Source organism: Acomys russatus, chromosome 2, assembly GCF_903995435.1.
Source record: "Acomys russatus chromosome 2, mAcoRus1.1, whole genome shotgun sequence".
Classification (NCBI taxonomy): domain Eukaryota; kingdom Metazoa; phylum Chordata; class Mammalia; order Rodentia; family Muridae; genus Acomys; species Acomys russatus.
Window position 1 is genome coordinate 59,014,241 of NC_067138.1, and position 25,022 is coordinate 59,039,262.

The 25,022-nt window shown below is 39.6% G+C and overlaps 1 protein-coding gene across 1 annotated transcript in view; it reads right to left on the reverse strand.

Annotated features, from left to right (window-relative positions):
* Positions 1 to 25,022, reverse strand: part of Erp44 (endoplasmic reticulum protein 44) — a 90,510-nt gene that overhangs the window by 14,763 nt on the left and 50,725 nt on the right. Inside the window, exons 5-9 of the mRNA XM_051161894.1 lie at positions 12,502 to 12,686; positions 11,256 to 11,371; positions 4,429 to 4,486; positions 1,395 to 1,511; positions 227 to 338 (exon numbers count right to left, since the gene is read on the reverse strand). Coding sequence (XP_051017851.1) covers positions 227 to 338; positions 1,395 to 1,511; positions 4,429 to 4,486; positions 11,256 to 11,371; positions 12,502 to 12,686 — 588 coding nt within the window. The remainder of the gene's footprint in view (positions 1 to 226; positions 339 to 1,394; positions 1,512 to 4,428; positions 4,487 to 11,255; positions 11,372 to 12,501; positions 12,687 to 25,022) is intronic.

Genomic DNA, 25,022 nt, shown 5'->3' on the forward strand with positions numbered 1-25,022 from the left:
ATTTCGTTTTTTCCCTCTAAAAAACAGGCATGGTACAGAAAACAAAAGCAAGCACACAGAAACCCCTGTGTCACATCGTAACTCCACTGCCTCCTTGCCCCTTTATGTAAACACACATGTTAAAGTAACCTATGAAACTTCTAAGTGTGTTTAGGCCAAATACGGAACAGGAAGGGAGGAGAAAGACAGTGAGAAGAGATGAGAATAAACACCTTCAACAGTCTACCTTTTTCACTGATTAACTGGCGGGCTACCTCATTCTGGAATGTTTCTAAACTTTCTGTGTCCTCTTTCATGTGGAAGAGTATGAGAAAAGGCAGTCCTTCTTCGGTCAATTCCTGCAGAAAGAGGTTTGCAATAAAAATCAGTGGCCTCTCTATTCAGTTTAGCTGTTTTCCAAGTGGAACAAGTGTGGACTCAATTAATGTAACTAACAGTTAGTGCAAGGCATAGGGGGAAAAAGGGTCTAACTGTGTGAAAACAAGACGTAACAAAGAAAGACTTAACAAAGGCACTAGAAACCATACGAGCCCTGCCTTTTTTTTTTTGTAAACATGGATTCACCTGAAAGGTCCTTGGATAATCTGTTAGCTCAGTGTTTCTCAACCTGTGGGTCACAACCCTGACAAGGGTCACATATCAGATATCTTGCATATCATATATTTACATTATGATTTGTAACAGTAACAAAATTGCAGTTATGAAGCAGCAACAAAATGATTTTAAGGCTGGGGTCCCCACAGCATGAGAAACCGTACTAAAGTGTGTTAGCCAGTGCTGTGTATGGGAATACAGGGGCAGCCTCTTGAGGCCAGTTAGGGTTGAGAAGAGAAAGAAGCACAGTCTGCTTTTAATCCAGGAGTGAGACAAAAATAGATTATTATTGCCAATCTTCACAAGTAAAACTCCAAAGCCTAGTGCGCCAGCAATAAGTAAATTTGATTCACAAATTCATGCTTATTCTAAAGTGTATTATAAAACCATTCCACTACACGAGACCTACCCAAAGCTGGAAAGTGTTTATTTGTATGAAAATGTAGTTATTTCCATTAGCTATCCTTTTGAGGATCGAATTTAGGAACTGCCTCAGCATGAAGCACAGATACTCTTTATCTTCAGTAATGACTACAAGGGTCCTTACCCAAGGGCGGGTATTAGCAGCACATCAGAATTGCTTTCAGATCCATTCTCGAGAGTATTACCAACTATTGCTATTATTAGAAATGCAAAAAGGACTCTGGAAGAGTGAAGGTGGGAAGCGAAGCCAGTGCCAAAGCACTATAAAACCAATGCACTGTGACCCTTACAACTGGTACCTGGTAACAGCATGAGGCACAGAGGCCGTGCATCCTTTCACACAACTGAATTACAATTACCCACACTGAAGCCCATACCTCTCCATTTTCAAATGTTATTTCTCGGACAAGAGGGACACATTTATCTTGAATCCAGTTGTAAGTTACATCAAAATTTATCATAGATCCCAAGTACACCATGTCTGGCACAGAACGCTGTTATAAAAACAGAAATAAAACTTAGATTACTGTAATCTTTGCTGGTAAAACACATTTTAATATCCATATACTAACCCAGAAACATCAAATATGAACTTTTTAAAAAAGCAATAGTTTTGTCCTTTTAGAAAAAGGACAGATCTTTGGTAATTTGGAACTTGGCAATCTAACTTGTGATATAAAAGGTCCTCCCCAGATTTAAGACAATCATCTATCAGCAATTTCACCAAAGGCAGACTGCTTTACAAAGAGAACTACTCAAATAAAGTAAGGAAGCTATTCTTTTTAAATGAAAAAATGTTAAAAGAAAAAATGTTAGGGATCTAAGCCAGGCACATCTCTAGTAAGAATCATCTATGATTGTTTCAACTCAAAATCAAAGCATACAAAAATACCTAAAATAATTTAAAAACTAACATTTAGTTCAGTGAGCTTATTGTGTACAGTACTGCTACAAGCACTTGGTGATGACTCATTTCTCTCTCCCAGCTTCCCCATATAGCAAGTTCTATTACCCCATCACTTGCTTTTCTTAGTGACAAAATCCAAAGCACTCAAAAACTAAGAGACACTCCCAGCATCATACAGCCAGAAGAAGATACAGGCTAAGTCCAGAGGCCAGGTTCACTTAATGTACACATTACACTAAAGACTCTGCTGGTTTCTGATCAGCTGGAGATGAAGGCACAGTGTAACTACTACTAAAGAACACACCTAAGAAAGCACAGGGAAATGCCCTCTGTCTGGGCTTGAAAACAGCTGGTGTGTATCCTCTGAAAGTTCACGAGCTGGAAGTTTGGTCCGATGTGTAGATGCAAGACGTGATAGAACTTTTAGCAAAGTGGGTGAGGGGATAGCGGGTACAGATTATAAGTCACTGAGGTGTCTCCCCCAGAGGGGATTAATGTAAATTTTCAGGACTCCATTTAAGTTTTGCAGGATTAACTTGTTACTGAAAGAGCAAGGTTGGTCTTGGCTGGCCTCTGGCATGCTGTGAATTCGAGGCCAGCCTGGTCTACAAAGCGAGTCCAGGACAGCCAAGGCTACACAGAGAAACCCTGTCTCGAAAAACCAAAGGAAAAAAAAAAGAAAGATATAGTGCCAAAACATTATAGACACATTAAAATTAAAGTATGACAATGGCCAGGTGTGATGACATACGTCTTTAAGCCCAGCACTTGAAAGGCCAAAGCCTTCTCTGTGAGTTTGTGGCCAGTCCACTCTACATAGTGAGACAGCAAGAGTTACATAATAGAGACCCTGTCTCAAAATACAAACAAACAAATACAAAAAGAAAACTATGATCTGAAAAAAAAATTCATGTTTCTATCTTTGGTATATAAAACATACATGGTGATTGATCCCTATGTCAATTTGAGATAACACACACTGCAAATTTTGCCTTTTAGTTCTTCCTACCATTATTCAGGCCTAACCAGCTATTTCTATGTTAAAACAAACAAACCAACCAAAACATAGTTAAGAGGAGAACCTATCACTGCTAGTCTGTTAAATGACATAGTGGCAACCCGCCTCTTAGTGACATCATTTTAACCACAGATCAACACATCTCCCGACTGTCAGCAGAGAAGCTTCTATTTGCAGTGGATGGTGATCAGCACAGAGACCCACACTAGCCAAGGTGCAGAGAATAAGAAACTACGGAACAATAGGCCCCAACACAACACATGCCCCACATCCTTCTTCCCAAGGCTCAGGGATCATTGCAGAAGGGGCAGAAAGAGTGTAAGAGCCAGAGGGGTTAAGGACTACAAGGGCACAGTGTTTTCTGGATACAGCAAGGCCGCTGCACTTATGAGTGCACAGCGGTCTGACAGCATGCGTAAGACTTGTGTAAGCCCAAACCAGATCAAACTCTACATGGAGAAAGAGCTGGGCACACACTCCGACCCCTAGCAGTTGAGTTATTGGCAATTCATAGTTCATAGCTACAAGGAGAAGGAAGCCAGCTTTCTCCAGGAGAGCAGCCCCTGGCAAGCCAACCTCTCTCTAGTGGAAGGCCACATACCTAAGAATAGTTTAATACTGCAAGTTGGTCTTGATGGATGGATGAAGAAGAAGAAGAAGAAGAAGAAGAAGAGGAGGAGGAGGAGGAGGAGGAGGAAGAGGAGGAGGAGGAGGAGGAAGAAGATGAGGACGACGACGACGAGGAGGACGAGGAGCACGAGGAGGAGGAGGAGGGAAAAGGAGACCAAGTTGGATGGGTAAAGAAGAGGGATAGATCTGGGAAGAGTTTAGGAAGAGGAGTGAATATGACATTATATGAAATTTTCCTAAAGAATTAGTAATTTTTTTTTTAAAGAAGAAAGGGAAAACAACGTAGCCAAGTTTAAAACAAACTAGGTGAACTAGGTGCTTTTACTGTCAAAAAGCTAATTTATGCCCTATAGGTTTGGAGGTTGGCAGATGCAATACAAATAAGTGACAGACATGGTTGCTCTGCATCTTTAACATATGGCTTCCATATTGAATGCAAGAGAGAGAGAGAGAGAACTGGAGCCAGGGGATTCCAATGTCTCTGCAGGTCTGTGACTTCAGGCTTCTGCAGAGCAATCTTCACTCTGAAACATAGGTTACTAGACCATGGTGCTTTCAAAGTTACACTCTTTAGTCATGGTAGCCTCTAATCCCCACTACTCTGGAGACTGAGGCAGAAGGATCTCAAACCCAAGGCAAGCCTGGCACCTTAATGAGACCCTGTCTCAAAAAGAGAAAAGAGCCAGAATGTGGAAATGTCTGAGCACTTGCCTGGCAAACACAAGCCTGGGGCTCAATCCCTAGTACTTAAAATGTTAAAAAATTAATATCCAATTCTACTAGCATTTAAAATAAAGCCATTACGTAGACATGTATTAAATACGGTGTCTTAAGCACACTGTCGTTTAACACTCACCCCTGGTGGTTTGTAGATTAAATTGTCTCCGCTGTATCTTTCTGGTTTTGAAACATCTCTGAAATGAGGGGGAAAAAAAATAATGTTTTAAGGAAAACACTTAAGACAATGTACTTTAATAAAACATAATTCATTAATCATTACAATGTATGAATTATAAATACATGAAATATATACGTGTTCATTGTCTGTCCCACTCACAAGACTATGCCAAGACTATACTATGCACAAATGCATGCCAAGACATCCATACATTCAAAGGGAAACTAATACAAGGCAGACTTCTTAAAGTAAGACTTTAGCCAGCTAGCTGCTTTGGTGTTAGGATTTTACAATGCAGGATCAGCATGATAGTAATTTGGACTCTAGACTGATTTCCACCTGCAGATTAAGGATGTTAATTTATTCACAGAGATTAATAAAAATACGTTAATTTACTACTTGTTACTTTTTAAATTTGGAAATTCTAAAAAATAATTGAAATAACCTATGTCCGATAAAAACACAGTTTTAGAAAGCATGTTTGTGCACATGGACACTGTCATTTCCTAGCCCTAGTACAGTACCTGGCTTACAAATATTTGGTCTTGTATAACTAATATTTACCTAGTACAATAAATATTTGGGGAGAGAATCCTACAGAAAAACCTAAAGCAAATGGATACGCTTCTCTTTCTCTACACAATTTGAGAATTAAATAAACACTGATACGTCTTTAGTTTCTGACTAGAGTAGTCCAGAAAAAGAAGTGAAGGCGCTAGCCTAGACTGATGGGAGTAAGACTATAATGAAGGAGCTCTAGTGGGGAGCGATGAGACAGAGGCACAATGAAGAGGGAAATGGGAAGAGGGAGGGAGGGAGGGCAATACTGAGAAAGAGAGAGGAAAAGGAGTAAGCCACACAGAAGATGCTTGAGAAACCATAGAGAAATGTTATTTTGTTTATATTAGGAGTACACATATGTGTGTGTGTGTATGTATGTATACATTAATATGTGTGTGTGTGTGTGTGTGTGTAGTTTGAGTGAAATTACACCACTTGGTGTGATGCTCCCTCCAAGAGCCATAACTATCTAATGAAAACCCCAGGGTAGGCCTGGAATACCTTCCTTCTAGTTGCTGATTGGGAGAGTTGAAGGGACCCCCTAAATACAAGCTATTGACATTGCCCTTGGTTGCCCCTTAGAACTTGAAGGGAAGACCCTGTTGCTGAAAACACTAAAACTTTGGACACAGGTCTTGGAGGAAACAAACTGGAACTGACTTGAAAGCCTCCTCCCTGAGGACTTGCTCTCACAGTATCTGAAGGTGCTAAGTAACAGCCAAGGGAGACTGCAACAGTCCCACCCAGCCTTAAAGCCTACAAACCATACAATGACGAGCATGGCAAGGCATCCCCAAGTGAGCAATAGTGGTACTTAATAGATGCCGACAAAAGCTGTATAATTGGACTTAAGCTCTGCTCAACAGAGGGAATCTGTGCCTTGTACTACAAACCTAACCAACTATCTACAGCTGGTGAGGTCATGGAACCTAGAGAACTTACAACTTCCATTTTCCTAAACTAGTTTAATTTCTAATTGCATTCTAAGCACTTATATCCACAGATGCACGTAGCTAAGCACGCATCAAAGAAGCTTCTTTTGTCACCAGTTTGAGACCATTATAGAAATCCACAACTGGTTAGAATTAAGGGAACAACTGGCCATGAGGCACTAAAGCCAGCTGATACATCTCCAATACAACCCCTACAGAAAAACTCAGGGAACAGAGCAGGAAAGGGGACAGACGGACTGCAAGAGCCAGAGGACTTGGCTGTCTCTGCTGGGAGATAGTGTCTTCTATGTATGTCATGGAAGCTGTAAGCTGTACCCATGAAGTCTCAACAATATGGCTGAATAAATAAGACCTCCACAATGACAACAATAGCTGACCTTCCAACATGGATGGGGGAAATCTCACAAGGCCCTACCCCTTGTGAGCTAAAGGTAATTAATGGCTGCTGAGAGAGAGAATTAGTTTTCTCCAGGGATGAGCCCACTGACCGGTTATCCAATTCCAAGTGATCAGCCCTAAAAATATACATGCTAAATGGACTCAGTAGGACGTATATATGTGTATACATATATGTATATATGTATATGTATTTATATATGTGAAATAATAATTAAGAAGAGATCACGAATTTGAGAGGGAATAAAAAAGATACAAGATGAGTTGGTGGGAGAAGAAAGATAAATGTAAATATAGCAGTCACGTATGATATAGCAGTCACGTATGATATAGCAGTCACGTATGATACAGCAGTCACGTATGATACAGCAGTCACGTATGATACAGCAGTCACGTATGATACAGCAGTCACGTATGATATAGCAGTCACGTATGGTATAGCAGTCACGTATGATATAGCAGTCACGTATGATATAGCAGTCACGTATGGTATAGCAGTCACGTATGATATAGCAGTCACGTATGATACAGCAGTCACGTATGATATAGCAGTCACGTATGATATAGCAGTCACGTATGATATAGCAGTCACGTATGGTATAGCAGTCATGTATGATATAGCAGTCATGTATGATATAGCAGTCACGTATGATATAGCAGTCACGTATGGTATAGCAGTCACGTATGATATAGCAGTCACGTATGGTATAGCAGTCACGTATGGTATAGCAGTCACGTATGATATAGCAGTCACGTATGATACAGCAGTCACGTATGGTATAGCAGTCACGTATGATACAGCAGTCACGTATGATATAGCAGTCACGTATGATATAGCAGTCACGTATGATATAGCAGTCACGTATGATATAGCAGTCACGTATGATATAGCAGTCACGTATGATATAGCAGTCACGTATGATATAGCAGTCACGTATGATATAGCAGTCAGTATGGTATAGCAGTCACGTATGATATTCTAAAAGCAAAAAGTTGAAATTAAGTGATGAGTAGGCCAAAGAGAGCACAACACAATAAAGTTTCTGGGTCATATTGGAAAAAAATCGTAAGAAGTTTATAGCCCTAAGCACCTACATTAAAAAAAATCAGAGAGCACAAATAAATGACTTAATGATGCAACTTCAGGAACTTAGGGAAACAAGAACAAACCAAATTCAAATCTAGCAAGAAGAAAAAAAAAGCAGAAATCAATGAAATAGAAAAAAAAAATTAATCAATTACTCTTAATAACTGGTTCTCTGAGATGATAAACAAGATCCACAGACTCTTAACCAAAAGAAAGAAAGCAACGACCCAAATTCACAGAATCAAAAATAAGCACGAAATATTACAATAGATACCAAATAAATACAGAATATTATAAGGAAATACTTTTTAAAATTCTACTTCATTAAGTTGGAAAATATGAAAGGAATAGATGAAATTTCTTGATTCACCCAAAATATTAAAGTCAAACCAAGAAGAGACCAACAACCTAAACAGACCCACAACAAGGGAGTTAACTGAAACTGTAATAAAAACCTTCCGACTAAAAAAATTGCAGGTCCAGACGGATTCACAACAGATCTATCAGACTCTCAAAGAAGAACTATAACCAAGGTTTTCTAAAATTCTGCAAAAAAAAAAAAAAAAAAAAAAAGATACAATAAACAAACAACTACAGACTGTTAGACCTGATTATCAGAGATGTAACATCCTCAATAAATACTAGCAAACTGAATACAAACACCCACGAAGGAGACCATCCACCATGATCAAGGTGGCTTAGTCTCAGAATATAGAGTTGGTTCAACATCCATAAGTTAGTAAGTATAACAACTCATGAAAATGGACTTAAAGACAAAAATCACATGAGCAATTTAATAGATGCAGAAAAAAAAAAAACTTAGACGTAATACAAAATGTTTTCACAATAAAAGTCCTAGAGAGGGTGGGACTGGAGGAAACATACCTCAACATAATAAAGGGTATATGACAAACCTATAGCCAACATTCTAAATGAAGAAAAACAAGTAATAACATTAAGATTAGGAGGACAGAGTTGCCCCCCCATCCCAACTTCTCCTTTGCAATACAGTGCTATAAGTACTAGTTGGATCATTAAGACAAGAAGAGGAAATTATATGTATACAAATAAAATACCAATTGTCTCTATTTGCAGATGGCATAATATTATACATAGAGATCCCCAAAATTCCACCAGAAAACTAGAAATAATCAATAACTTCAGGAAAGGAGCAGAGCATACAATCAGTAGTTTTTGTACACACCAATAACACACACTGAGAAGGAGCTCAGGGCACACTTCCAATTTACAACAGCATCAAAGACAAGAAAGTATCTTGGAATAAACCCAACCAAAGACTTCTACAATAAAAACTCCAAATCTATGAAGAAAGGGATTAAGAGAGACATCCTGTTCATGGATTAGTAGAATTAATATTGTGAATATGACCATCTTATCCACAAGCAATTTACAGATTCAATGCAGACCAAATCAAAATATCCACAACATTCTTCACAGAAACAGAAAAAAAAAAATCTAAATTTATATGGAACCTGAAAAGACTTTGAATAGACAAAACAATCCTGAGCAAAAAGAATACTGGAAGGACTGCTATTTCAGATCTTAAGATATATTATAGAGCCATAGTGATAAAAGAGAAAAAGAACAGTATTGTGTTGGCACAGAACAGACATGAACCAATGGAACAAAACAGAAGACTCAACAAACATGAGTTCTTGTAACTACAGCCATTTGATATTTGACAAAGAGGCAAAGACATACCTACATTAGAGAAAAGATGGCATCTTCAACACATGCTTCTGAAAAAACTGCTATCCACACTAAGATGACATCTTCAACAAATGCTTCTGAGAAAACTGATGTCCACGCTCAGAAGAATTAAATTAGACCCATACCTATAACCCTACCCAGAAATTAGATCCAAATGTGTTAAAGACCTCAACTTAAAACCAGAAACACTGAAACACTAGAAGAAAACATAGGCAGTCCCCTAGGAGATATGGGCGAGGAAGGACTTTCTGAGCAGGACTCCATTAGCCAAGAATTTAAGGCTAACAATTGATAACTGAACTTTGTAAAACAAAAAAGCTTCCTTACAGCTAAGGAAACAACCAAGCAAGTGAAAAAGAAACCCACAGAATGAGAATCTTTGTTAGCTACACATCTCAAAGAAAACTAATAACCAGCATATACAGAGAGCTCAAAAATCAAAAAGTCTGGGAAACAAATGACCCAATTTAAAAATAGGGACTAGGTTTCTATAGAGTTCTCAAAAGAAGAAATAACTAGATACCTCAAAAAAGCGTTCATCATCTTTAACAATTAGGAAAATGCAAATTAAAACATATATGAGATTTCATCTCATCCCACTCAGAATGGCTAAGATCACTAAAACAATTGATAACAAATCCTGCAAAGTGGGAAAAGAGAAACCCTCACTCACTGTTGGTGTGGATGCAAATTAGTACAGCCAGTCTGGAAACCCTAAAAAACTAAAAACACTTCCAGATACAGACACAGCAAGAACAAAGGCAGAGGGTAGCTCAAAGTATCTGAAGTGGCTATATGGCCAGACAGCAGTTGCTATGAAAGCCCAGGCCGGAGGTGTCCCCACCTGTGCTGTACAGTGATCTTCAGAAACACTGATAACGCTCACAATGAAACATCAATAAAATCCACAAAAGCAAGAAGGCAAGGACCAAGAGCAGAAGTCAACAACTGGGGAAGACATCACAACAGCTACTGCAACCAGATTAACACAAACACCACTTATAAAGAGGCCCCAGTAAAAGAAATTCGACTACACAAAAGCCAAAGGTGGCTGAGATAACCTCCAAGATGAGAGGGTCAAGGACAGAATCTTGAATAATTACATCCAGAGATAAAGAAAAGAAAGGAACTGTGAGGAGCAAGCCAGAGAGATTTAATGTTAAGTGTTGACAAGAGGAGGAAATAGAAGGGAGCTGCTGTCTTGGCCTTCATAGAATTTGAAGGATTAAACTGAGAAAACCAACGGGGTTAGACAATCAAGGAGTCACTAATGACTAATTGGAGACAAACTTCATTAGGATGGAGGTGAAGCCAGCTTCCAAGAAGCTAAGGGTTTTTATTTGGAAGAGTTTAAGAAAGTCAAGGTAACCAAGCATAAACTAACCTTTTAAAAAGTAGAAATGAAAAGACAAAGATGGCATTATAGCTCAAGAGATAAAAGTGGTAAGTCAGAAAAGAGAGACGCATGATTTTGGAAAAAGCAGTTTCTGTAAGGGGTCAGGGTGAAACCATGAGAAAGCAAGGAGAACTGATGGATCAAAGTCGCAGAGAGAGCTGCAGGAGTGAAAAGATCAATCTCAGAGAGGCTAATGTAGGGCTGGGGCTACAGGCCAGAGTGGAACACAAGTTTCACATGCATGAGGCCCTGGTTTGGATCCCCAGCAGAGGGAAGTGTGTTTGTGTGCTGAAAGATATGAAGGAAGGTGGTAAAGTTGAAGGAGATAACAAAACCTAGGCTTCTTAACTAGAAGAGTATGTGCTCAGTCAGGTGAGGTATCATCGATTAGCAGTTTGCCTGGCATAAGGGTCAGTGAATAAATCAAATAAGAACATGAAGGAGCTCATCAGTAATACATCATTCTTGTGCTCTTAACTATATTCTGACCAGGACAGGACAGAAAAGCAGTTTAAGGTCCTTAGTGGATGAGCCATATGCACAAACTCTGGTTGGTGACTTTTAAAGGACTGAGGCCATCTTTAGAACATGACCAAGTATAGCCAGAACTGAACGTGACAGACAAGCTCACCTCCTGGCAGGCTGCTGTTAATATACTTACCCAAAAGCAGAAAGGAAGGTACAGTCATCGTGCAAAATACTTGCTACTCTTTCAAAAACTCTGTAATTCTCTGAATCCTTCTGCTCAAAGTATCCAATGATATTTCTTTTACTGCGCTGTAAAATAAAGTAGCTAATTATTTTGCAATATATATAATTCTAAGAGCATGCTACTTCATTTATTCTTTATTCTGGAACTCAGGTAGCGCTGGTTATAGTTCACTTAATTCAACTGAAGAATAACTACAAATGCAGTAATAGCATTTAATGACTAGTCCAAAACTACCAACAATTATGCTAGGTTGCAAACAATATTTGCTCCAATAAAATATAACTATAAATTTAATAAAACTGTATTATGCAGCCTCTTTCATGGGTCCCTCACATGCTTCCACATTGCTTACTGCATAAGACCCTTGTCACTCTCTATGCAGGCTCTGCTTGCAGCCAAAACATTAAGGTATGGCATATTGTCTTACTAAAGACAAAAAAAGTTGAATTTACTGCTTGCTCTGAAGTGCCAAGTGCCCCAAGCCCAGCTATCCCTTCCTGAACCCAATGCCTGTATGCGCATCTCCTGTGGCCTTCGTGTTTTCTCTCAGGACTTAGGGACTGGGGAACGGCATAACAAGATAGGCTCCTAAGCTCACAAGGCACGCTATGACACGAGCAATAACATTCTTCATGTCTGGCTCAGGAGCTCTGTTCCTCCAGCAGCAACCACAAAATGGCAACTGGTTAACTTATTAACTTGTCACTTGATATTGACAGGAATAAAGAATAAACACTATAGTTTTTGCTTTTGGTGTTGTGTGTGTGTGTTTTTTTAATTACTTAGTTTACCAAGAAAGGAGTTTGCTATGTTTATTAAGAGGGGCTATTTTAAAGGACACTAAATCATAGACAGAACTGAAATAATGATTAAAGTAGACACTCTTCAGGTATCAACAAAAGGAAATAGGAAAACTTTGATGTGGATGCTTGACTTAAATTTCTATTTATAATTCTGGCTTCTCTGCCTATATTATTAATTCAATTATGCAGCTTTATTGCAGGCTACACAGTTTATCTGGAAGTTCAGTAAACATTAGTGTTTCCCTTGAGAATTAATCCCAGACATTGGTATGTATATGTAAAACATAACACAGCAAACTGTAAAAGGATGTGCAGATTCTGCATTAGCATTATGGTTTGTTTGCATTAATTACACAGGCAATGCACACTTCACCCACCATAAGGTAACTTACATCAAGAGTGGTGACTTCATCTAAAGCCTGCATCTCATGGACTGGGTTACTTTTCTGTTGCCTGATGTAGTCTGCAAGTGCTTTCACTGATCGCTGGCCCCTGTATTCTCTCTTCATCATCATTCCATTACGAAATAATTTGAGCGTTGGGTATTTGCTTATCCTGTACCTCTGGGCTATATCAGCTAAAAGAATATACAAAAGGAAGTTAGCTGTAGCATTCAGTCAGAGCAAGCCTATTAGTTCAAAAGTCAGAAAACAGGACAATTATTTACAACATCTCTTCTTTCTTAGTGAGAGAGAGAGAAGACAATACTCAGTCATGACTCTATACTGCTTGTCGGACCAGACTCTGGACTCATTACCTGGGCTGAAATTCTCAATCTAGTGCTTTTGAGCTGTGTGAATCTTTAAAGTGCATAAACTGTGATACCCTCGCTTTTCATCTGTTACAGTAAGAATAATTTCTATTACAATAAAGTTGTTTTATGAATCAAATGAGATGATGCAAATACATACATAATAAGTATGACGTATGAATATCTGAATGTAAAAACAGCAATAATAATTATGCCTTGTGAGATAGAACACAAACTAAAAACATATGACAATTACAGCATATAAGCTAGGAGGAAGGCAAGAAGCAGGAGGTAACATACATTATATCTCCCAAGGCCTCGCAAGGCTCAGAACAAGGCAGAAGTATCTACAATATTTGTTAAGTCAGGGCTCCATTGTTTTCTCTCCAGAACAAGCTTTTAAAGAATACTGAGAATTTTAGAGGTTAAGGTTGGAGCATGGGTTTTAAAAGAGATGATAGCTAAAAGCCTATATGAAATTTAGATCACATGATATTCTGCTAAAATGCCTAGAGGATATATAAGGAAGAACTCACAATTCATGACAGAAGTTCTTTAAATCTGAATTATTAACACAATGTACACATATTTAACAAAGCCAACAACCTGCCTGATTTAGAAGCTGATGATTTCAAAGCAGAACCAGCAAGCACATTAGCCACAAGTGACAAGTTAAAATTAGAGGATATCTTTAGAGCCCTATTGAGCAAGGAATGAATGAGATTACACTGGAGTGCGAATAGTACCACAACAAGGACAGATTTTAAAGATACAGAGGCATTCATAATAAGGCAAAAAACACAAAAATGTAGATTAGTCACAGGAAAATCACCTTCCCATTTAAAAAGCACACTCAGTCCTCAGCACACTATACACAATGTATGACAAACAAATGTTTGCAGTGACACATAAACACAATGATGTTTTTGATTAAAATGCTCTTAAAACTGCATCACACTGTTCCTCTGACCAATGAAGCAATGTTGTTGTCTAGAGAACTGAAACAATTTTTTCCTTTCCTTTTCTAAAAAAAAATGTATGTATGTATGCATTTATTTATTTATTTATTTATTTATTATGTATACAGCATTCTGCACCAGATCTTGTTATAGATGGTTGTGAGCCACCCTGTGGTTGCTGGGAATTGAACTCATGACCTTTGGAAGAGCAGTCAGTGCTCTTAACCTCTGAGCCATCTTTCCAGCCCCTGAAAATGTTTTTTTTTTTCCCCAAAATTATAATTTTCCCAAGTATCTCCCGATAATGGTTTAATAAAGGAAGGGTGCCCACATAGTGCAGTCCCAGGCTGTTACATAGGGGATGAAAAAGAACTTTGTATATTACTAAAGAGATACTCAAGATACTCCATAAAGTGAAAGAGCAGCTAGATGTGGCAAAGAAACATAAATACATGTACGTGTGCAACACACACACACACACACGTGTCCCAGCTTATATACTCATCCCTCTTCTACCACACACGTGTCCCAGCTTATACATTCATCCCTCTTCTACCACAAAAGGAAAAAAAAAAATCAAAGAAAAGAAACAAAAGATTGCCAGTGGGAGAAAATGAGAGATGCTATGGAAGGAATGTAGATTTCATTCCTACATTTGGCTTTATAGTTCTGACTTTGAAACCATGAAAATATTTTATGTGAATATAAAATGTTTAAAACATTAATACTAGTATTGCTGCTTTCAAATTTAAGAGATTTTTGGTAGATAAAGTAGTTGATATCAGTAATGTTAATAGGAACCAAGAGTTTCAGCCTAAGAGAGTAAAACATAAAACTGAGAAACATTTCATGCTATAAGCCTGGGCAAGAATTTTTTTTTTTTTTTTTTTTTTTTTTTTTTTTTTGACTAAGACTTCAAAAATATAGGCAACAAAAATGAAAATAGACAATTGGAATTACTTCAAACTAAGAAGCTTTCACACAGCAAAGGAAACAGTCTTTAGAGCACAAAGACAATCTATTGACTGGAAAATATATGTAAATTGTAAATTAACACTGAACAGAGTCAACATTCAAAATCTATACAGAATTTAAACAAGTATACTGTAAAAATACAAGTAACTCAATTTAAAAATGAGCACAAAATTTGATTAGATAGTTCACAAAAGTAGACATATTAAGGTGTATGGGGGGAGGGGAAACGCCAATACCACCAACCACCAGGGAAATGTAATACGAAACCCCAATGAGAGGCTGAGAAACAGCACAGAGGCACAACACTTACCTAGTCTGCCATGGCCCCAGCAACCCACACAAGAAAAGTGCACAGACCTCACGCACTCCAATTAGACTGACTTAACAAAAAGACAAAAGATTAACAAGTGTTGGTGAAGAGGTGGGAAAGGGACCGTTTGCACTACCTCTGGTGTAGAAGTTCCTCAGAAATTAAAAAAAGACCATGACATAAAGTCCTGCTGCTAGGGATACACCCACAGGCTACTGTCAGAATGTGGAAGCGAGCTCACACTCCTGTACTTACAACAGCACTGGAAGGTTTAAGTGGGATAAACCAAACACAAAACTGCATGATCTCGATCATACGTGGGACAGCAACCAAGTCTCATTTTAGAAACGGAGTATAATGACTGTGACTGGAGACCAAGGTAACCAAAGGGCCAGTAGGAAATTAAAAAAATGTCCATCAGAGAATACATAATCATACCCAGGAGGAATACATCTAGGTTTGTATATCAAGGTAACAATAGTTAATGATGAATTCTAAAATTTGAAAATAGGGTGTGTTACATGCTTTCATCATAAGAATCTGTGCATTTATTAGTGGCCTTTAACCATTTGGTTATCTATACTTCAAAACATGTTATACACAATGAAAACATTGCTACTTATTAATTCTTAAGAATAAAGAAAAAACCGAGGTGATTTAGCAACAATTGAATTGGAGTAATTCAATTTGTTTGCAGGGCTATGAATAGACCCAGACTCTTGTATACGCCAGTGAGCATTTTAGTACTGAAAATGTTTTTCTTTCTCTATAGTGCGTTTGGAGATCTTTATTCTGAAGGCTATTATCAATGACCTTCTCAATGCCATTAAGTATAAAGACTTAAATAAATTGGAAATATTTCCATGAAAATACAACTTACCAAAACTGAACCTACAAGAAATAAAACACATAAACGGTCCTAAGATGATTAAAGAAGTGGAAGTTGTAACTCAGCAACACACACACACAAAACTTGAGTTCTCGTCAGTTTCATTTAGCAAATATAGAAAAGGCCTAAGGCGTCAGAAATATCACTTAAATTATTCCAGCAAATACAAAAAGATAAAACCCTTCTCAACTCATTTATGATGTTTCCACACATGTTTGAGAAAATGGACAAGGGCATTATGAGAAAAGTATGCTCTAGCCCTCCTTAGGAACACATGCAAAATTATCAAACAAGCTAACAAACTTAATTTAGCACTGTATGGCATAGAGAATATTCCACAATTAAGCTGGATTAGCCTAGCACTTCAGTTTAGATTGGTATTTTAAATCAGTCAAAGTAAATCACAATGCTAAAAAAAGAAAGAAAAACTCCATCACCTCAAAAGGAGCAGAAAATCATTCAATAAAATTCAATGACCATTCACATTTCAAAAATAGAAGAAAATGACTTCCTTCATCTGATAAAGCTTTCCTGCTAATATCAAGATAGAAATAAAGATGTCTGCTTGGAACTTGTAGTGTAACATGCTGGCAGGGGCACACTTCATTTTAAAGAACAGGCACGCTAACCTACAGCAGGAGTCACTGCCACGCAGGATGGTAGGTAGCAGACATCAACTGCTGCACTACCACGATAACTGGACTTTTTATGAAGTATATTTTAGCTGGGCAGTGGTGGCGCACGCCTTTAATCCCAGTACTCGGGAGGCAGAGGCAGGCGGATCACTGTGAGTTCGAGGCCAGCCTGGTCTACAAAGCGAGTCCAGGACAACCAAGGCTTCACAGAGAAACCCTGTCTCAAAAACCCAGAAGAGAAAGAAAGAAAGAAAGAAAGAAAGAAAGAAAGAAAGAAAGAAAGAAAGAACATTTTAAAGGTGTCAGAAACTGTGAAAACCACAATGACTAAATGAACTGAAATGTCCCCAAAGAAAAGACCCTTTCTAGATGAGCCAAGATCTCGGCCACATTTGTCCCTAGAGGTTTCCTTCTGGAAATTAAATCTGCAGTTGCAGTTTAGGATTATGTGTTAATCCTGCAAAAGCAAAAGAGGCAGAAGTCAGAAGGCCTCTCATAGACAACAGACACCTGCCTGCCAGGCAGAGGAGCTGCGGGGTGGGCCCTGAGACACAAAGCCATACCCCCAAAGGGTATTTGCTGAGTGCCAGGCCAGCAGGAACCTGAGAAGGCAGTGTTGAGAGGAAGCAGGCTGGAAGACAGAGGAAGCCTTCCTCTAGCCTCAGGGTGCTTAGGAGACAATGTTGTAACCCTGAGTCAGGATCACACAGCCAAGAGATTTGACAGATTTTAGAGTTACACTTACATATAGACAAGAAAGCACTTAGGATGTTGAAAACCATGACTCTTTTGTTTCTGTTTTTTGACAGGCTCTCACTATGCAACCCAGGCCATGTAGCCCAGGCTACATGATCCACCTGCTTACTTGCACTATAATACCTGTCAAGATCATGGGTTTTTGTGACAAACTACAAGAAAGGTACTTGTAACATATGCAAAAATCAAATGATCATATTGATTTAAAAAAAAAAAAAACACCAAAACACCACCACCAATAACAAATAGCATTTTGAAATGACCATAAAAAAATAAGTGAACTAAAGATATTGTTCAATTTATGAAAGGCAGATGGTCAATAAACATAAAAGCACACTCGGCTGTAATCAAGAAGTTATTGATTAAACTACCAGATGAAATTTTGTCAGCGTATTGGCAAAAAAAGAAAACAAACCCTCAAAATTTAAAATCAAAACATCAAGCCCTACAAAGACCTTGTTGTATACAACTGAAACATAGGATCAGTGTTAACAAGGTTAAATTAGGCTAGTGTCTCAGCTGCCAGTGAGGTGTCAATGTATCTTTACTTTATTCCCACAAGAATTTGGCAGAAATGGTATGTGACAGGTCTAACATAAGATGACTATCCTAATAGAAGTATTTATTTTTTCATTTGCAATCTAAGAAGCAGTTTGAAAATGGCCAGTAAAAGACACTACTAGAAACAATATGCTTTAAATTTTCTTTTTCTTGGAAAGAACAGTTTAATTAGTTCTTTGAGAATTTCATGCAGTATATTTTGACCATTGTCACCACTCCTCCCCACCTCCTCCTAGATGCTCCCCACCTCCTACCTACCCAACCAAACTTCATGCACATGCTTGCTCTCTAGATTTCCTTCTTTTAACTTTCTAAAACTGATCAACCAATGAGTATAATGAAAACTGAATAAACTTTTAGAAAATCCTTATACAGCACAATATAGTATGACCAGAGACTCTGAAGGGCTAAAGTTATATTAATAACATTCAAATGTTATGCTGTTTGTGATAGCTGGCCAGAAAGCTATGGGGTCAGCCTTTCAAAACATTCAGCCAGCAGTAACAGAAGCACCATAAACAGCCAGGGCAGCACTCCTGGCACGAGCGGCAAGAGCCTGCTTCCATACTCAATCACTATAACCGTCAGGCTGCCTTAAAGATCTGGACAAGAAGAAAAAAATTAACTAATATTAGAAGACTATTAGGAAACTAGGCATCAATTCATTTTTGAACATCATGGCAGCAGATATGCTGCACAATGAGGTAACTTTTAATTAGTAAGAAGCAAAACCCTTAAAATTACATTGATCAATAATTTCAGACATAAAGGTGACTTTTTATATGCTTTGGCCAAGAGTGATTGTAAGATAATTACAGTGTGACATTTTGACAATGTAACAAAGAACGACTTAAGGGATATAATAAATGTGTGGGTTTTTTTTTTTAATTAACTGAACAGATCAAATGTTAAAATGGATGCCAGAGGAATTAGAATTTCAGGAGGTTAACAGCTTCCTGATTGGAAAATTAGCATGTACTTTGCTTCAGTGGTCACTAACTTTCCCTTGATGGGTTCTCCCTCCCTCCCTCCCTCCCTCCCTCCCTCCCACACAATAGGGTTCCAAACCAGGCAGTTGTGTTGTGCTCCTGTCTCATCTGCGGCCCACCATTATTAACCAGAGTCAGTCCAAGGAGGCAGAAAGTTGTCATTGTTCAAAACGCAGGAGAAGACTGCTGTCTCCATGATTCTTCCTATTCTCAAACCATGGTCCCCTAAGACACATCATCAAAATAAATCTCCAAACAGAAAAACTGAAAGTGGCCTTGATGCTTAATTGAGAGCCCCTGAGTGACACAGAAAGCCAGAAAGACTCAAACTGCTTCTAGTCGCTCCTCTGTAGCGGCTAGGAACCAGTAACAGTGAAGGGCAGTTATAAATGACAATTTTCTTTATAGTTGTTACTTTCCAACTATTTTTACCATGATCAACAAAGTTCTGCCTTATGCACATGAACCAATTATATTTTTTTTATCTACCTGCAGGATTTGCATACAGCTCTAGAAAAAGCTTATTTTTAAATAAGGGAGGCTCAAGTCACTGGTAGACAGACAGTTAATAGTAACTCAGGTATATGGTAATTAAGGACCAAGAGCTTTGCAGAAAATGGGAGGTTGGGTAGTTCTGCACTAATCAACAAACATTAGTGTCCCTGCTTAATGCCATACACACTCTAGCCACCGGAGGTCAGCAGAGAACCTGGTCCCACCAGAGGTAGACTGACTGGACCTTCCACACTCTTAAGTGAGACTGCAGATAACGTGTGATCAGTTCCACAGTGGGGGCAAGGGTATGTTTGAAGTATGTGCATACATGCACACACATGCATATAAGATATGCATGTATGACAAAAAAACTTTTGGAAAATAAACTATAAAGAAAATAGAATCGCTGGGCATGGTGGCGCACGCCTGTAATCCCAGCACTTGGGAAGGCAGAGGCAGGTGGATCTCTGTGAGTTCCAGGCCAGGCTAGACTACAAAGTGAGTTCAGGACAGCCAAGGCTACATAGAGAAACCCTGTCTTGAAAAACCAAAACAACAAACAACAACAACAACAACAACAAAACAAAAAGAAAAATAAAAATAGAATCGCTTCTAAGCCAACCACCACTATTAACCATTACTAGCCTCTATGGAAAACTAACTATTAATCTTTTAGTTTCTATCTTGCTGACCTTAAATAAAACCTACTTAACTAACAGTGACATATTTTAATTGAGAACAAAGCAAATTCTTAGGCTGTCCAAACAGAAAAGAGAAGACATAATACTTATAGACTGGGTTTCAGTACCTTGCAGAAACTTGAAGAAAGAGCTGAGTAAAAATTCCTTAATCAAGAGCACTGGCAATACTCTCAGTGTGTGCAGTCAATCACTGCGTGGAAACATGTAAACACTGACTCAGTGGGCAAATGAGTCACAAGAGATTCTGAATGAATTTTCTTTCCTTGTAAGACACACACTGATTTCTGCATGTTGAGATGGAAGTGTTCCTTATAGTCAATAATGAGTTAGATTTGAAGAAATACAGAACACTTCTAAGTATTATTGTAAAAGTGAGATAATCTACAATGTATCTCTTAGATGCAAGCTATTGGTAGGCATCCAACCATCTTTTCATCTGTTCAATAACTGCAATGGAACAAGTATCTGTTACTAGGTACCAGTGCTGGGAAAGACAACTACAAAGGTCCATACTCTTTACAGGGCTCACATTTCACTTATTATTGAGACAATAAACGTATGCTAGGCTGGCCTGGAATTCCCAGTGCAGACTAATAAATTATATGACTGGCTTTGAACCCACAGAGATTCATCTGCTTTTGCCTCCCAAATGCTGAGGGTGAATGCAAATGTCACCATACCTGGCCTTATATTTTATTATTGTCATTGTTATCACCATCACTACTGTAACTTCTTCTATTTCCACAGGCCAAACTCTTAAAAGAGCCTTAAGATCCCTAACCTTTAGCATATACATCCAAAACATGCTCCAGCATGGAGTTCTTCAGCAGAAGAAACTGAGATTCTTGCCACCCCACCTACGGGATAAACAGTAGTATATATCCTAGTAAAGGTGTAGTTTTCCCAAGCTCCCCAGACAGAGAAAAGGATAACCGTCAGAATAATGCCAAAAGCCAGACCCAACACCCTGCGCTTCTGCGGGACCAGTGAGGAGACCTGCTGTTCTGTCAGCTTGGGGACAGAAGCAGTGGGGACTGAGCTAAATTTCTGTCTATTTTCTAGCAACTATGACTTGCTTCTCTTTCTTTCCCTGTTCTCCTCATAGTCTATCCATCCACTCATTGCTACAATGAGTATAGCAAATGGAGAGTTTTAGGAGCTTAGGAGGTGAAGTATACACTTTATCCTGGGATTTCATGAACATGTGAGCAGTTGGTGAGCTTCCTGATGAAAATCCAGCCTCATCCACTACACTTCTCAGCTGTGTGCGTAGGAGAACAGAGGGAAGGACAACAAGGACACGTACAGTTCATAGCTGGGAACAGAAGGGAACTGGCTCTTGTTGGTGTGGCCGAGAGTGGGGTGGAACGATGAGCCCACCCTATCATACAATGTCTTTTCTAAGGAGTGAGGTAAAGACAGAGCAGACAGCCGCCTGAGATGCCAGCCAAGTAGGACAGGTGACAGAAGGAAATACAGGCAGCAAACAAAGCAAGCAGCTCTAGAAATAAGCACTGAGATGAATTTCCAGATAAACCAACAAAATGACATAAAGGGGCAACTTCTAGAGACGATTTCGCAACCTGTCTTAAGGGACAAGCAGGTGCACTGCCTTCCAAAGGAACCTCTTTAAAACACTCATTTGGAAAAATAAAATAAAATAAATAAATAAATAACTTACTCATTTGATGCTTTATTTTTTTAAAGTGGTATTGCATTTTTATATTGTCTTGTAATTTTGCTGGGTTTTTTGTTTTTTGTTTGTTTGTTTGTTTTTTGGTTTTTACTTTATAGTCTCTCCTCATCAATTCTTAAAGTGTACTGATTAAAAAGTTGTAACATAGCATTTACAATTTCTCAAATATGGGATTGTGCAAGACTCTGGCTCAGAGGGATCTTACCTATATGAGTACCTGTCACACCCCAGCGAGATCGTTCTCAGACACATGCCTGTCATATCGCAGCGAGACCTCCCTATCTCCCTGCTCACGCCGCAGTTCGGGCTTACAACAGAAGCACTGCTCTTCCTTCAGGTTTTGATCATGTCCTCAGAGAAGCCTTTCCCAGCCCATCAGAGTAAGCTACACTTATCAACATAATGGATCACAGTATTGAACACCTTCAAGGAAGCTATCACAACTTAAGAGTGTGTGCGACCTCTATGTTAGCTTGTTGCTGTTCTCCAGGACCTGTCACATACCACTACAGAAAATAGGCATGTAAGTTCTTATTGAATAAATACCACTAGCTAACTCAAAAGTCTGTGGTGACCCTAGCTAAAGCAATATATGTAAGAACAAGCTGAAATTCACACGAGCACTCAAAGAACGGGTTCACCAACTAATTTAACTAGAAACTCTTCACAGGAGTGTCTCCAACACAGACCACTATGACTCTGTATGAGAGGTCTGAGTGGAGCAGTTGAGTCAGAACAAGACAGACAGAGTGAGGCACCAGTGGACAGGCCAGAGCAGACTGCCACAATAATTAACAGGTGACTAACAGAACGAGACAGGCATCAGGATGGTACCTGGATTCTTAAGCCACCTTGCTAGGAAATGCATCATCCTCTGACCCCACAAAATTAATCCCAAAGCAACAAGGACATGAACTTGTCTGGACAGAACACGGTAAGGAAATAGTGACCACAGGAAGAAAACTGACTTTATTTGTGTAAGAGCACAATCATTTTCACTAGAAAGCTATTAAACTCTATATAAAACTTCTGAGATTAAATTCCAACACACATAGCAATACATATATGTAAATTTCAATTTCACATATTAACAACAACAACAAAAAAAAACCCACAAATTAAAATCTAGAAGCCAAAGCCATTTATAACAGTATAAAAAACTAAGACATAGTTAAGAATGCATCTCATGCCAGGTAGTGGTGGTACACACCTTTAATCCCAGCACTGCAGGGGCAGGGGCAGGGGCAGGGGCCAAGGCCGAGGCCGAGGCAGAGGCAGGCAGATCTTTTTGAGTTCCAGGCTAGTCTAGGCTACAGAGTAAGTTCAAGGACAGCCAGGAGTACAACAGAAAAACCCTGTCTCAAAACCTCCCCGCCCCCCAAAAAAAGAATTAATAAAAATACATCTTGGGATTCCAGGATGGCACCAACCAATAAGCCACGTATCTGATCTACTCTGAGGAGACCAGAGACATAAGTGGAGCAACAGATTGCTGGACTTTGAGAACTGTAGGTGAGTGGGGCCCCAAAGGCCGCAGACCAAACAGGGGGCCTACCCCCCTGGGACAAGCAACATCCCAGAGGTGCTAAACGCACTCCCCAAACTCTGGAACGGAATCCACATGCAAACTGGAGCCTGTATATAAAGCACAAACTCCCTGTTTGGGGAGGGGATTTTCCGGAGTCCCCAGCCAGAGGAGTCTCAGTAAAGAGGGTGAATCTGCCCTAGGTCCTCCTTCCACACCACCCTAAACTGCGGAGGTCACCCGCCTAGGCCAAGTGGAAACACAGGCAGCGGGACCCAACAGACAGTTAAAGCGGAACTGCAGCTCGCTGGCCAACCAGGGCCCAACCTAACACCGATCACAGAGGACTGAGCCTGCAAACAGCGGCAGTGAGAAATTAGCTTGGACTGCTTCCACAGACCTATAGGGAGATGTGGGTCTTGCCTAGAGCGATGGCTGAACATCATAGCCCTGCGGGAAGACCTGGTTCCCCGGGCGACCGCCAGAGCTCTGCAACCCTAGTCTTCCTAGCCTCCCAGCTGCAAGGCACTGGCCCTGCACTCCCCGAACGAGAGAGCCTATCTGGGGCTCCTGGCCCAAGCAAGGCAGGCACTCTCACATTATCGGGAGACGAGATGTGGGTGGGTCGTGTTTGCAGTGTCTAATTGCTGACCTAGAGCGTTAATGGAGCATCATAGCCCTGCAGGAAGACCTGGTTCCACGGGTGACCGCCAGAGCTCTGCAACCCTAGTCTTCCTAGCCTCCCAGCTGCAGGCACTGGCCCTGCACTCCCCAAACGAGAGAGCCTAGCTGGGGCTCCTGGCCCGAGCAAGGCAGGCACTCTCACGTTATCAAGAGACAAAACATGAGTCTTGCTTGCAGTGTCTAATTGCTGATCAAGAGCAACCTTGGTCCCTCCAGGGATATAGTTCTGGGAGAGGTTGGACACCGCTACAGGGTATAGAGACAGAGCTAAAAGACAGCTACACCCCCAGAAGATCTGATCTACCTGGGGTCTTGACTACAAAGCCACAGGAAGGACAGGCAGCTGGGATCAACCTACACAACCAGAACGTTTGTGTGCGGACCTTATTCTGGGTCCCAAAACTGTTCATATGAATTACAGCAGTAAAGTCCAAACAGATATCTACTTTGGCTGACTCAGCCTGGAGCCCACGGTGCAGAGGAAAATCACCAGGAGTGAAACTGGATCACCTACCTGTTCCACGGAAATACTCCCTGATCCCCACAGGCAAGAGCACCAGTCATCAATTAACCACTCTCAACCAGCGAAGGTCACTACAAAATACCTTCTAACATCATGGCCATCAAAATGACAAGAGGACAGCGAAAGAACGCTGAAAAAAAACCAAAACAGTTTGGCACCTCCGGATCCCAACATTCCCAATGAAAACAACCTGGAGAACCTAACAGCAATGGATACTCAAGAAAATGACCTCAAGTCCTTAGTAAAGAAGATGATAACGGAAGAAACAAATAAAATCTGTAAACAAATGCAGGAGGAGGCAAACAAGAGGGCTGAAGAGTTAAAAGAGTCATATAAAAAGGCACTTGAAGAATTTCAGAAAAATATAAATAACCAGATGAAGGAAATAATTAAAACAGTCCAAGACATGAAGATAAAAATGGAAGCTATGATACAGGAACACACAGAAGAAAAACGTGATCAAG